Raw genomic sequence first — 15,285 nt, 5'->3', positions numbered from 1 at the left:
AAGGCAGTTAACCAGTTATTTCCTGTCTAAATGTTCCATTCACACAATCACAGCTAAAATGTCCATCTGAGTATTACATGAATATTTTTGATTGCTATAGTGTGTATATCAGCTATCAGGAAAGCAGACTGCTGTCTGGGGAGACTCTTGTTCCATGCCTGGTAGAAGACGGTGCCCACTTCCTCCTATTGAAGCAGCCAAAAATGGCCTTCCCTGCAGCCAGGGTGGGAGAACTGTGATGGACAATGGGAGAGCAGGATGGACACCAGATCAGAGACTGTGGTGTAAGCCTTATGTACACAAACACTAAGTGCCCCCAGACCCAGCAATTCTAACTCAAACACTATAGGTTTTCTGATCTGGGACAATGACGCGTATAGAAAAAGGAAACTTAAAGAGATTAAAACTGACAATAGTATTATTTGTTACCGTGTAGGTCTACTTATGCAGAGAAGGTGTGTTTTAACACACATTTAAAATACTTCACACTCAAAATATTATTTAACTAAATTGTCTGATATGAAAGGAGAGCGTTTAGCTGAGATTCTTAAGTGTCAGCACAGTATTAAAGAAAACAGAAATTAAACATCTTATTTTGGTTACCAGAAAACTGACTGAGGTTGATGAAGTTGATGAAGAAAATGATCTGGCTGCAGAGACAGGTGATTATCAAATTGGACCTGACTCAACACAAGCAAACACACGGTGACCTTGTGAAACCTCAGCTGTGAAATATGCACATCATAGAGTTCCTACATGTCACAGGCTGTGGTCTGGACATCTCAGTGCAAGGCCATTTCCTTAAGTGTGCCCCCCTCCAGCCCACCCCACCCCACCCCCATCTCATTTCCTCCATACCCAAACAAAAGCCGCTTCTCTGGGAAAAGTGCTCGACCACTTATGTTTCTGCGTAGAGGCCAGACCTGCTCGTCAGACCCTTTGGTCGTCAGCATGTCTGTATACAAGGTACAGAATACTTCAGCTTCCCCCCAATGGCATGAGAGGATTGTTTGATTCGTTCAAAATAACCAGTTCAAAACAAAGTGCACACAACTTAAGTTCACCCAAACATTCAACTCAAAATTTCCACAAGGATCAGCATGAGATGACGCTTTATTGCACTTGCAGAACCAAAGGAGCAGTCTTCCTCACTACCACTCCAGCTTTGATCTGGTAGTTGGGGAGGAGTGGTTTCCCCAGGTGGGCTCCCACTGTCTATTTCAGATGCACTTCAGGCTTTGACTGGAAACTAGTGAGTAAAGGGGAGGGCAGTCTCCCCAAACAGATGTGAAGGGTCAGAACCAGGACAATTGCAGAGAACTGGCAAACAGGACTGTGCTTTGAAAGCACAACGTAAAGATTTCATTGTTAAGAGCCTCGTCCAAAAATAAAAAATAAAATTGCTTAAGGTCATGTTTGCTCACACACAGTTAAAAGACAATGCTATGATTCAGCTATTTAAACACTAGATGTCCCAAACCACAAGACAGGGTGTCATGAGTTTGTGTTCAAATGTTGATGCCCTTTTAACATGTTGATACTACAAAATCATGAGACAACCACTGAAGGGGAGGGGGGAAAAAAAAAAAAAAAAAAAAAAAAAAATTATTCAGAATTGTTATGCCAACACTTTGTAAAACTTCCTAAACTTTCTGCACAAAATCCTGTACCTCTTGTATGTGTATGAGAGTCATGATAGAAGACAGTACATGTTCCAAGCATTCAAGAGACAAAAAGCTATATTTTAGCCAGCTTTTATTGATTGCAGCATTACAGTCCTGACACTGAGACACCCTCGTCTTCAGACTCCAGCTTTCATCTGGTTGTTGGGTGGTAGGGGCTTGCCCAGGTGGATCCCCACTGTCAGTCCAAACTCTTTGGTGGCATGCTTCTCACAGACCTCAGGCTTCAGCTGGAAACCCTTCTCCCCGTCGAAGCATTCCAAAGGAGTGAAGGAAAGTGGTTCCTCTCCCAGGAGCCCTTGTAGTCGTGTACGCCAGCTCTCCAGCATGCTGCTGCGCGCCTCTTTGGAAATGTAAGATGGAGCCCAGAAGATCTGAGGGGCCAGTACTTGGAAGCCACAGTAGTGCAGAATGCCATTCTGCAGAGAGAAACATTGCAGTAGATGTAACTCGAAAAGGTTTGACACTGACCATTTAATTCTTGGTCAGTCAAGTTATGTTGATGTAATACCTGCAGTGGCCATAGTGTAACATTCATGTCTCCATTAATGCCATTTGCAGTGAACATGGACTCATGAGACCCAGTGGTGAAGGACAGCATGGCTTTCTTGTCCTGTGCAGAGACATATTAAAGAGGAAGAGAAAAGCCAAAGACTAGGAATCTTAACCTCGTTTGAATAACTTACCTTGAAGATACCCTGGCTGTATCGTTTCTCCTGTGAAAAGGCAAATCCTAGAGTGAACACCCGGTCAATCCAGCCCTTCAGGATGGCAGGAACAGAAAACCAGTACATGGGGAACTGAAAAAACAGGGTTTAAAGTTAATGCAACACAGAGGGATTAAACCAAACACATTACTGTCACTCAGGCTCCACCTGAAAGATGATGAGGTCTGCCTTGGTAAGTTTACACTGTTCCTCAACAATGTCAGCAGACAGTTTTCCAGCCTCCCACGCCAGTTTGGTCTCCTCTGCGTAACAGAAGTGATCAGCGTTCTTAACTTCTCCTGCAGAGGCAAAACAAACATTTCCTGTAATGCCAAGACATAATCACAAACTAAACTGTAATGTCAGTGAGATGTCTATATACCCATGATATCCTCAGCAGTAGCAGAGGCTTTAAACTTTGCAGCATACAGGTCAGATACTTCTACTGTGCAGCCCTGAGCTGCTAAAACCTCCACAGCTGCATCTTTGGCTGCTGCATTGAATGAGCCCAGGCTCTGGTGAGCATACACAATCAACACTTTCTTTGATGCTAAACCAGGAAATAAAAAGATTAGGGTAAGTGCAGGTCAGACCAGAAGGTCAAACACAAGTACAATTCAGTCTTAATCAGAGCATGAGATACTTTCAAACACAAGAACCAAACTCACCCATTTCAAATGATGTGCTTTACCACCAGTTTGTCTGTTGACAGACAGAGTTGCTCACCCAGAAGCAAAATTCAAGGAGCTATTTTTATACACCAATCCTTCCGGTTCAACTCACAGGTGATGTCAATCAGCAATCAAGGTCACCAGTCAGCTGGCACTGGGAGATTATCTCTCAGGACTCTCATCCACATATCTTTTTATCTAATCTGGATAGGATTTTTAAATGCAGAGTGGAATTTAGGTACCTGTGAAAGTCAAGAATATGTAAGTTTTATCAGTGAAACCAGCTGCGGGTTTATCCCGTTTAAAACACATCTTCCATTTCAAGGAGATGTGTGCCTTTACCATACCCAGAAGGAGACAGGACGCGTGGTCTCTGTGTGTCTTTTAACTGTGTGGGTATTTGAGAGCGTGCATGTCTGTCTGCATACAAGATGTTTGAAAATGATGTGCCACTCCGGGTGTCTTCAAACCACATAAAGCAAATGTGGCCGAGCGATCATCTCGCTCTACTGTTACTGGCTTTCCAGCTCTGTTTTCCTTTACATGACTTTCTTCTGAAGCAATAGTTGCCTGTGGTCGAGCCCACTCACGAATGTCGGCCTGTAAAGAAAAAAAAAGATCCAGCAATGGACATCAAAGGCAGACATGAACTAACGCACATGTGGGACCAAAATCAGTCCTAAGTCCTATTTATCCAGCCACTGTGAGGAGTTAATGAACAACTGCTGCACATATAGGCGCACATGCAGGCAAGCAGGCCACATGAGTGAGATATATAGATTTGTCAGCTTTCTTTCTTCCCACTGTCTCTCATTTTTTCTCATCATTTGAGATTGATTTGAGTTTTAAGGGTCGGTGGGCACAGGCATTCTGGTGTCAATTCTCTCTGCTGTGATGGTGAGGCACCGTGTGTTTTGCTGGGAGGGTTTGCAATGTGTTGAGCTACATGAGATCCCGGACAGATTTGCTGATACTTTACACAGTGTAGTCACAAGTATGTTTCACACTTTCTACCACACGCGTCAGGCATTTGGTGTGTGCTGCTCGAGGCTTTCAGCCCAGTTTAATATCCTGGTCTGGACATACGAACATAAAAGGAACATCTGCAGCCCACCTTTAGGAGCTCCTCTAAACATAACCACAACCATGCAATTATAGAGTACATAGGGGCATGACAAAGGTACAAAGGTACACACACACACGCGCACACACACGATACAGACATACATTGCTTTTGGCTTGTTTGTCTTCATGATAAATGCAGGATCACAATATGAAAATGCTGCAGTGCCATCATGTGGACAATATGAGAAAAGCAGTTTTGTCATTTTCATATATGACCAAACTTTAAATAAACTCCTTATAGAATATATGACTTAATGCAATGTGACAAGGACAATCCTAATAAAACTGGCCTTGCAGTGGCCAGGCCCCTAAGCCAGAGCTGCAGTTGGAGTTGACATTTTTCGCTGGGAAAAGACAGGCCTACAGCCAAAAATAATCATGTGTCAATCTCCTCTTTTTTGCTCCTGATAATGATCCAAGTCCTTTCACATTTAGGATCTAAGTTGAGATATGACACCACATGAGGCCCAGTTTTTATTTTAATTATACTTCTGTTTATTTTTCAGACAGCTGCAGAGTGCATACTGCACTGCACAAGACTTGGCAGCAGAACAAGTCTGCCTCAAGAAGAATAAAACCCGCTTCACGGGTTGCTTTCGATGATTTTGTATACAATGTTTTATAGCATTCTTCTTGTACAATACCTGAGTGAAGGGCTTTCACTGTGGATCTGCAGGAAGCTTTGGACCCTTCATCCTCAGCATGAACAGAATACTGAATGTGGTGTTTAATTAACCAACAAAATGTCACCGAAAAGAGGCAGAGATGAGGTGAGTGATGAGTGTCTTTTTGGCATGTCTGTTCATGGTCTCAGAATCCATGCAGAAGTTCTCCTCGTACTTTTTACTGTTAGATGATGACAGCGTCCGGTTTCTCCCCCAGATTGATTTTGTGCAGTTTACGGTTTAATCACAGTTTGTGAACAACTGCCAGAGCTTGAGGAGGCCAAAGTGAGTAATAGCCGCCCAGATGGTGAGTCATGAATATGTGGCTAAATATTGGCAGAGAAGAATCAATGTAAGCCATGCAAATTTTCATGCAAACTTTAACACCTTTAACAGATGAATGTCACTGATCTTATCATTGGACTGAACACAACTCCAGGATTTACTGTGAAACTGCTGTCTGACAGGGAAACAAATTCAAAGTCATTCAAGTTGTTTCAGCTGGAGGAAGTTTAGGTCTTGCAGAGCCTTCAAAACACTTGATAAACACGTCCTCTCCAGTTCTGACCCACATAGAGATGTCACTAACATCATTTTAAACATTAATTTGAGCCCTGAGATTAACTTAAACCCAGATGATGAGTATCTGTCATACCCACTGAAACTCAGCATTTTAACAACACATAAGTGAAATTAGTTTATTGAATTAAAATAAACTTTGATGTGGTAGTAGATGCACCATAGCTGGATGTTCACGCAAAGTTTGGTGTTGAAAGAGAGAATAAAAGTTTGTGACCGGTAAAAGCATCATATTCGGATCAGTTTTAAAACATTTATATCAGACAGCTGCTTCTGTGCTTTCCTGTCCTCAACCAAAAGCTGTTGTTATGGTTTTATAATGAAACAGAAGTGGCCACAAGAGGGTACATCAAAGTGTATCCTTAAAACGTTGAGCGTTGCTGAGCGAATGTTGGCAATAGTATGCCGCTGCCTGCTTCCTCAGAAACAGATGCTTATAGACCATGTGTATTTTGTCATTCTCTCCGATAGTAATACATCAGCCATGCATACAGTATAACTGGATCACACTGTCATGCCGTTACAGAGAAAATGTTGCTGTAATTTCCAGTTTTGTGTGAGACAGAGAAAGAAAGCTGGTAACAAAGGATAACATCACATGTTTCTGATCCTCTGCTGCATTTAACTGGAGATAACCTTAAACTCTTTCATCCTCTGACTTGTTTAACAGGTGAACATTAAGATGCCTCTTAACTTTTGCAAATCATGTAAATCTGTTAGTTCAGAACCTTTTATTATGCCACAGTAAGGGCAGTGATGGGAAGGCCTCAAGAGAGGAAGTTACAATCTAATCTTTCTCACACCTTCAGTTCAAACCTCCTCTCAGTCTGGATTAATGTTAACATTTCACAATACTTACCTTTTAACTGTGGCCCAAGACAATCAGCTCAGTCTGGATTGCCTGTTTTTAACTGGAAACTTTCAGGTCAGCTGCCAAATCCTTTTTATAAAATGCTATTACTGTACATGTTGCATTTGTGACCAGATATTTAAATGATTTTGCATTCCTGGCATTCAGACCAATAAACTTCCCTCGGTTCCATTATAAAGAGGCCATCGTGGTCTTCTTTAGCTGACGGCTGTGACTATGAGTTTCCTGGCAACGGACGGTCCCAAAATAAGGAGAGACACCCCCCCTCTTCCAACAAAACAAAAAAGAGAAAGAAAAGAAAAGGACGCAGAGCAGAGTTCAGAGTGTGCATGTGCAAAGCTGAAATAAAGAATCTGTCTTAACACGTGACTTTGATTAAGTCATTTCTAGTTTTTCAACATGAATTTAACCTTAAATGCTCAGTGACATTTTAGTTTTTAAAGTCTCTTATCACATTTTCTCATGATAGTAAGACACTTTTTATACGTTTGTCAGCTGAGTAGGGTTTCCTTAGCCAAAGCCCCTGAAGGCAATGCGATGAAGTGATGTTCACTGAACCGTGACAGCATCTAGCAGCAAAACACGGTGTTACATTTTTAATGGAGTGGATGACAGACAAATCTCGAGCATATTTATTTCATGTTACAGCACAAACGTGTACTGAGATAACAGAGTGAATTCTCCGACTGAAGTCTCTGCCCCTGCGGAGGTAGAAACAGGTGTCCTCTGTAATGTCTGTCTTACTGAATTGACTGAGCAGAAGTCCCATTTAAGCAGCAAGAAGAAGCAACAAATTGAAGTCGCCGCTTTTAAGTTTGAAGGAGATAACTCTCGAATTTTAACTCAGACGAAACCTCACACAGACATTCCCCAGAGTTCTTCTCAGGTGTGCAAAAAATCCACCTACTCTGCTTTTCCATTTAAGCTTCTGTTTATCTGTTATACTTTGCATGGAGTGTGTTTACTGCCTCAGCCTGCTCTTCTCAGATGTTCCTTCTTATACTTTACAGCTGGGAATTTGAAAACAAAACTGAACTAAAAGCCAGATTAGTATTAAAACTTTATAAAAAAGGCCACTTGATTTGGCACAAATTTGCCACTTCTTTCAGTTTCCTGAAAATAACTGATCCATTTAAACCAAGCATATATTTACTATATCATTCATAGCTTTATTCTTCACGTGTTGTATACTTCCTGTACACGAAACATGCACATTTTTACATGTTTAGCTGACCTTGAAGTTAGCTATTAATTAGTGCTTCCACAAACTTGCTATGAACTTGACTGTAATTTCTAAATGTGAGACAGGAGCATGTACAGTACACTGTTCCACTGCATAAAATCTAATACAAATGCAATATTAAGGAAGTTTACAATAAACTAATTAGCAGATAAGAAGAAAATTAATCACATTTAAAACAGAAAATATTTTTTGATAGCTGATTAATCACTGAAGTCTTGAGTGAAGAGAGGAGGATACACCTTCCCTGTTCCCAGCTTTTTAAATGTTTGGTTTCATGGTACTTTGAACTTAAGATGAACTTGAGATGTGTTTACTTAAGTTCCTTAAGTTTTTGACCCCTTTATTGGACAAAAGAAGTAATAAGGATCTCAGGATGTTCATTTTTATATGTATTCTACTTTAAATTTTACAGTCTTAATGGCTGATGTATCAATTGAAAGAAATAATCAGCAAAATAATAAACAAAATGACTATTTGGTGCAGTTCTGACACAGTCAGTCTATTTTCATTCTTTTTTATGTCTTTTTAAGTGTCTCATCTTCCATCAGTAATGAATTTGGAAAAGATAAAAATAAAAGAAGACCTTAGGAAAAGCAATGGAACTGCTGTAATATCTTACCTCTCTCCACCCCCTCCTCCCTTCCACTCGTCCTCCTCGCCGCTGTAGCCATGGTGACAAAGCTGATCGATTAGATGTCATCTGACTCCAGATCAGACACAATTTAGGACGGCAGATGGTAACCAGACAGAGAGGAGAGAACTGGCGGAGGGAACGGGGAAAAAAATAGGGACCCAATTAAAATTAAACCACATCAGCTTACAGCGTGTGATTTGCTGGTAACACATGAGGGTTACAGAAATTGGCAAACGAACATGACGGAAGGTAAAAAGTGACAGCGAGTAAGAAAGTAATATGCAATATACGAACAGAACAAACACAAGTTTTTCCACCCCTGAAAAGCAGAAGTTGTACACAACATGAATTAAAGTTTGAACTGGGAAACATACTGACGATTAATTTGTTTTACTGAGGCTGCGAGGAAAAGAGTTTGCACACGCTTGTTCATTAACACACAGGCCCACACGTGCATGCATGAGCAGATGACGAGGAGGAGAAAATGAAAATGGGAGGTTTGTGACTCTGGTCTTTAAACAGATGGTGTCCAGACTGGGACATGTGAGGAGTTAAACCCTGGGGAATAGGTGTGAAAAAAACAAAACAAAACAAAAAGGTGGAGGAGGAGAGGACACAAGAGAGACATGGTGGAGGGTAACAAAGGGCACACAACCTGAACTGTTCCCCGCAGAAATCAGATGGTTATGTTCTGAGTGATGCAAAGTGCTGAATATTTTTAATACACTTTGAAATAAAAAAAGGTGATGAAAAATGTCTGCATGGTGTTTGTCAATCTCCATTGCATCGTTTCATTTGTCCTGGCCTGGTGACTTAGCTTATCCCGATTCCACATTTTAGAGTTAAAGTTGTGACAGATGTGCTTTATTGATCAGAGCTACTGTGAAGCTACAGGCTGCAAAGCCTTTAGATAAAAAAGGTTTTCTTGTATATATTGTATATTCTTGTATAGGCTGTCTCTCTCAGAGGATGTTAGTTCATGTTGGATCTATAACATTCCCCAAACTATATACTATACATACACAGCTTATGTTATACTGTAGCCTATATTCTATACAGGCAAATACAGCCCTATACCAAGCCACTGTTGAAACAATATACTTTATGGGAGGCATGACAACAAACGTCTTACTATAGAGTTAGGGCCATCCCTCCTTGGATACAGGCAGAATGAATTACCAGTGACTGTGGCCAAAATATCTGTTCAAAGAACTCAAAATACAATCACTCAACGCATCACGTTTGTGGATTTTCACAGAAGTCATCTAACCTCACTGAGAGCATGATAAACACATATTCTGTCAGCTTAAAAAGGGCCCTAATTAAGATCCTCTTGACGGCTGTTGCAGAAAACCAAACTTCTCGTAGGTGGGATATTCGATGATTTGCATGCCTCCTGTGAGATGAAAGCAACTGTGGAGCCGAGAGCAACAGATACCAGAGCCAGAGAGAGATAACTGCTTTTATCAGAAAGCGTAGAACTATTTCGCATGGTCTCCTAGTGTGCAATTACTGCTGGTTTATCATGGAACACACACACTACATCACACACACATTCCCGCAATCATGTCAGCACCACACCTGACAACCCTCACCCTCTCAAATACAATGAAACACATAAGATGCATTGATAAAGGTGTAATTCTAGATTGAGCGTAAATGGAATAACTTAAGTGTTTGAGGCAATTTACACTCCTAACATCTCAACATAAAACACATATCCAAATCAATGAAACAGCTACATTAAGTCTAAGCAGAACTGCAAAGTAAAGGTCGCATTTCCAGCCCTTGAATCACTAAGGTGCAAACACTAAGGTTTACTAAAACCAAATCTGAGAAATCACCTCCATCGCATGACACGTCTCTTCCTGTGATGAGCAGGATATCCCAGGATGATACTTCACATTCAACGAAACAGAAATGGTCACATCTTGGTGAGAATGATAACGCTGTTAGCCATATGCCAAGGCCTTCTCAATAATGACACACGATCCCTGTCGAGCATTTATGGTGCCATTTCTGACTCGGTCAGAGGAAACATTTTCCACCATTGGCACAGAGTTGGGGGCCCTTCTGTGATTCACTCACAGTGATTATGTTAGTAATGATTAGCACTGACATTTCTCCCTAAGAGATGAGCAGATCAAAAATAAAATGCCAGAGCACCAATACTACACCTACCACAACAACCTATAGACACAAACTGAACCACAACATCCAGCTTTGGTGCACAGATACTGTACATGCATTGTGTTAAGAGTCACGGCATTGACTGACCTTTACTAAACTTGGTGTCCATCTGTTTTCTTGTTTGCATGGATGAGCTGTTTTGACTTACGGCCCTCATGCAGTCTGTGTATCCCTCATCCTCCCTCTCCTAAACCTGTACCTCAATCAGCACTGGGCCTATTAAACTGCTGCATGTGGCAACGCATGTGGTAAAATTAACAGCTCATAACCAAACTAAATGTTGTGCACTGTGGTTTACAGGTTCCTACTTATCTACAGGCCCGCTGGGGCTTTTAAAGCTCTCCTGGCCAACTCAACCTTCATATGACCCAATATATCCTCAAAGGAAACTTATTTGTTTTTAAGGTTTAATGGCCAGCTGGAGGATCTGCATTTGGCAGTGAGGCTATAAGTCAGATTTGACTCCATTTTCTTTCTATTTAGACACGGATGCTCACTTGACCTTATATTTACACGATTCAGGAAAATATGGCGTGACTGGAGGTAGTTTCACGTCCAGTGGACTATGATCACTTTATGTTCAACAAGGCCGCTAATAAGTTCATCGGGTTGTAACCTTTAGAATGAAACAAATCTGACAAATGAATCTGCTACTAAAAACGGAAGAGGCTTGGACGACACACACTGCTATTATCCGGCTGTGCGTGTCGTCGCTTGGTTTTACGGAGAGGTTGAGGGGTGGAGGAAACAGAGAAAGCAACAAGCCAGACTGTCACTCACTTGAGGATGCGATGCGCTCCTGGCACCATGACGGACAGGGAGGAGGAGCAGGACGACGAGCGGGACCGCATCGCTTCCTCACCCGAAGTCAAACCTGATCCCACGTCCTGTTTTCAGCTCTTTAACGCGACTCAGATATAAATAAAAACCGGGACGGCATGGAGGCTGGAGGGGAGATAACTTTACCTGCGTGCGCCTGCACTGAATTGATGCATCTTTAATGTGAGGTTCCTGAATCTGCTGGCTCTGTTTTTGTCGTTTGCAAGGTACGTTAAACTTTAATTCTATCCTGCACCATCTGCTCAACCTTTGCTCTGCTGCACAGTTTCCGTTCCATTGCAAGCTTAAAATGTTTGCAACTTAAAACAGCAAGTTTTGTGAACTTGAAACATAAATGCATTAAAACACAAAAAGAAGATGGAAAATAAAGCCAAGCCTTACAGCTTAAAGCCTGTTCGAAACGGGCAGCTCATCTGCGCAGAAAAGACAGACAGCTGAACCGGTAATGTGAAATGTGAAACATTTCTTTTTGTCATACATCCGCAATACACAGATGAGAGTACAATTCCATCCATTTTCATTTCATGCTAAGTAATTTACACATGACAATAAAAACGATTATAAGTATGTCTGTTTTTTTTTTTTTTACTTCATGTGACTTAACAAGTCGCTTTTGTTTCTGTAGGCTTGATTTTTCAGAACCTCGGACAGCGCAGTCACTGCTAGCAGCGAGTGTACAGCTCAACCACTAGGGGGCAGCACGAGTCCCATGTATTTTAGAGTCATTTGTCCCTTGTTTTACAATTTGACCGACAAAAAAACACACACACACAGTAATCACAATGACCACAACACCAAAAACGACTAGAAAGAGCCCACCATATGAGTATTTGTATTATTCCTTAAAGTAAAGCATCTCTCGGAATCGAAAAGCTGGTTCGAGTTGGACATGCTCTACATTACACATCCGATTTCGTGTACAAGAAAGTGCTGTTAAAAACAAACAGTTTTTCAGAAAGTTGAGATCATTTCCAAACACCTCTGGATGTATTTTCACCATTTTCTTTTTCTTCAGGATCTTTTCAGTCTGAGGGTCTGAGGACAGAAGCATGATGCTCAGTCCCGATCGGCCCTGGGGCCAAACGGACACGGAGACCCTCCTGGACACTTTGACCGTGCAGTGTGGGTCCATGGCGGCCGCGCACGCGGGCGGAGAGGGCAAAGCGCGCTCCGGACACGTGCCCGCTCTCAGCAGGGAGGAGAAGAGGCGGAAGAGGCGCGCGACAGCTAAGTATCGATCCGCGCACGCCACCAGGGAGCGAGTCCGCGTGTTGGCCTTCAACGTGGCCTTTGCGGAGCTGAGAAAACTGCTTCCGACGCTCCCACCAGACAAGAAGTTGTCTAAGATTGAGATCCTGCGGCTCGCGATCTGTTACATCTCCTACCTCAACCACGTGCTGGATATTTAAGGACAGGAGGAGGAGGAGGATGGACGGAGGCAGGAGGCCACGACAGCTGAATGATTTCAGGAAGCAGCAGTAGGCCTACTGGTAGGCTTCACACAAGACTGAAGACCTGTCCTGTAGGAGGGGTTATTTAATACAAACCCTACACGTGCAGATTACTGTGCGTCCTAAAGTTATTATGGGAATATCATATTGATTTTTCACCATGGGAAACAGTTACAAGATTATTAGTCATCACAACAATGAAAAGCATGAGAATATCTTGGAAGCTGCTATGTATTATATTCATGTAGTCCAACTACTAAAAGATTGCAATGTTTTACCTTAAGTCTGCTGCCTGATCAGTTGTGACGTTGTACTGATTTATAAATACGTTCATTTTATTCATACAAAAAATAATCTACTGATGGCGAGGAACCTTTTGTGCTTTCACTATGTTGGATTCAGTTGCAGCTTAAATTCAAGATGTGAATAAACCCTGACAGTCGTAAAATTTTTTTGTTTTTTGGGGGGGGGGGTTATGTTTTAATGCTGCTTTGATCCCAGTTATCCTACAATATCTCTGAAGCCAGAAAGTTTTTGCAAAGGTTTAATGTGTCTGCTGAAAGAGCATGCATGAAATAGTAATGTGACAGTATAAAGACAGTGGTCTTTTTTCTATGTAATCAGTGAGAGCAGTAATATACATATTTTAGAATATTCTTTAAAAAGCATTGTGCATGTTAAATGTGTGTGTGTGATCGTCTTGTTTTGCAACACAAGGATCTTCTATTTAAAACTACCAAAAGGGAAGAAGCAGCAGGGAGTTTTGGCTCAGTATTTCAACGTGATTTGAATGAATCATTTTTGGTAACTTTAAAACAATAATCAAAACAGTCCAGCTGCCGCCTCATTTTCAGGTGAAAACTGCCTTTAGATTCTCTGATGCTGTTAAATATTTGTTTACATCAGTGCTGTCTGTAAAGGAGCACATGTCCCTTCATTTAGTCAAAAGGGAATATACATGATTTATGGTAACACAAATAAATCACTGAACAGGGTCTTCTTCGGTGTTTTGACATATCGTATGACATCACGCAGCGAATATGAACTCCTGCTTTGATTTCTCTCTCCATTAGTCAGAGGCTCCCAGAGCTCCTTCTCTCATCCCTTTATGCCACTCTCTGCAGTGTAATGTGGCCCAAGGGGCTCGAGGTATTGTTCATGTCCACTCCAGCAGCAGGAGTGACAGCCCTTTGTCTACACACTGCGCTGCATTACACGCACTACACACTCGGCCTACGCACTGGATACAATAGGTACGCTGGAGAGGCAAACATCAGATTTGAAGATAAATGGGGCAGGGAGAGTTCTAGAGCCCATGTGTAAATGGTTAATATTCTGGATAGTTTAAGCCAATGTGGGTCAAATACTGAAAGTCTACAAACAGGACCTCTGCCACACAGCACAGTGTCTGGACACCAGAATTTAAGTCTACCTTTTTTTACTTCCACGTGTGAACAGGTGTGTGGTTTGATGTCATTCTTCATGTTCCCTCTTTAAATGGCAAGCCTCCTGTATAAACATTCATGGGTTTGGTAAAGACTCATCAGACAGAGTTTGTAAGGAGCAACACTGCCCTCTGATGGAGTCTGCTACAGACCAATTTAACAGCAAAGTTCAGACTTCTTATACCCTTGGCCTCTCTGGATGTATATTTCAGAGGGAATTTTGCATGTTGTTAAATTGGCCCTGTGGCAATACATTTTTAGATGGGTGAAGAATACTGAGACAAGTTATAGAGGGGGTCATTGCTGTTTGTATTTGTATTTAGTAAGTTTTCTAGAGCTTTCTATTATATCACATGAGATTCATCAACAACAATGTTGTCAGATTTCCATTATGTTCGTGTTGGAAAAGAGTGACAGAACAGAAATTTGAGCAGCTGAATATGTCAAAAGCTCCAGAGCAGTGACAACCCTGACCTTGAGTTAAGACTGCTTTTGTCCGCTGCTCTTTTAAAGATCCAGAACAGTCTTCACAGGTCACTGCTGGATGTTTGTTGTCACCGTCCTGCCAGCTGTTACCTGCACGGCTCGACTTTGCCTTTTTGTCCTGGGTGCAAAAGTGGTAATGACGGTGACATTTTTTCTTGACGTTTTGTTTCTGTCGTCTGGCCAGAGATGAAATGTCCTAAATTATCCATTTGTCTAAATCTCAAGGAATTTCTGGCAGATTTTTTTACGCCCACTCTGTCTCCCAGCCCGCATCTGATCTGTCCTCACCCTGAAAGTGTCTTTGGATGTCAGCGGGTCTGGTAGCAGCCTCAACGAATTCAGAGATACACATCACATAGTGTGGTATCGGCTCAAATAATAAAGGTAGAGTAAAGCTAAATTTTAACACAAGGAGCCTTATTTCAAAACAGGAATTCTGATATTGAAGCAGGCCCCACCTTAAGGCCATTACCACGTACAGCAGATATTTTGATCATATTTGCAAAACAGGATTACAGTTACTGTACTGCTGCTTGATATTTAAAAAAAAAAAAAAAAAAAAGCTACATAAATAGCTAAATATTTTAGTATTAGATGATTAAAAGGGTTGTGGAATATTTTGGCCTTTGCAAGCTTAAAGATCATCCCCATGAATCTTTAATGATATATTTAAAAACGAAGCCTTGTCATCACCAT

General features: G+C 41.5%; 2 protein-coding genes across 2 annotated transcripts; one reads left to right on the top strand and one right to left on the bottom strand.

The window, feature by feature from the left end:
* Positions 1 to 1,738: 1,738 nt before the first annotated feature.
* On the bottom strand, positions 1,739 to 3,218 carry LOC124067544 (ribosyldihydronicotinamide dehydrogenase [quinone]-like). Its single transcript, XM_046404979.1, has 6 exons — positions 3,058 to 3,218; positions 2,772 to 2,939; positions 2,558 to 2,688; positions 2,369 to 2,482; positions 2,194 to 2,295; positions 1,739 to 2,101 (listed from the first exon to the last, which is right to left on the bottom strand). Exons 1-6 carry the CDS (start codon positions 3,059 to 3,061, stop codon positions 1,802 to 1,804), a joined length of 819 nt encoding a protein of 272 aa, XP_046260935.1. The 5' UTR covers positions 3,062 to 3,218; the 3' UTR covers positions 1,739 to 1,801.
* A 7,935-nt stretch (positions 3,219 to 11,153) lies between these two features.
* Positions 11,154 to 13,096, top strand: LOC124067324 (helix-loop-helix protein 2-like). The gene is made up of 2 exons (XM_046404600.1): positions 11,154 to 11,413; positions 12,223 to 13,096. Exon 2 carries the CDS (start codon positions 12,257 to 12,259, stop codon positions 12,614 to 12,616), a length of 360 nt encoding a protein of 119 aa, XP_046260556.1. The 5' UTR covers positions 11,154 to 11,413; positions 12,223 to 12,256; the 3' UTR covers positions 12,617 to 13,096.
* The last annotated feature ends 2,189 nt before the right edge of the window (positions 13,097 to 15,285 follow it).

The sequence above is a fragment of the Scatophagus argus genome, chromosome 11 (genome assembly GCF_020382885.2).
Source record: "Scatophagus argus isolate fScaArg1 chromosome 11, fScaArg1.pri, whole genome shotgun sequence".
In the NCBI taxonomy this organism is placed as follows: domain Eukaryota; kingdom Metazoa; phylum Chordata; class Actinopteri; family Scatophagidae; genus Scatophagus; species Scatophagus argus.
This window is presented reverse-complemented; position numbering and strand designations above follow the sequence as displayed.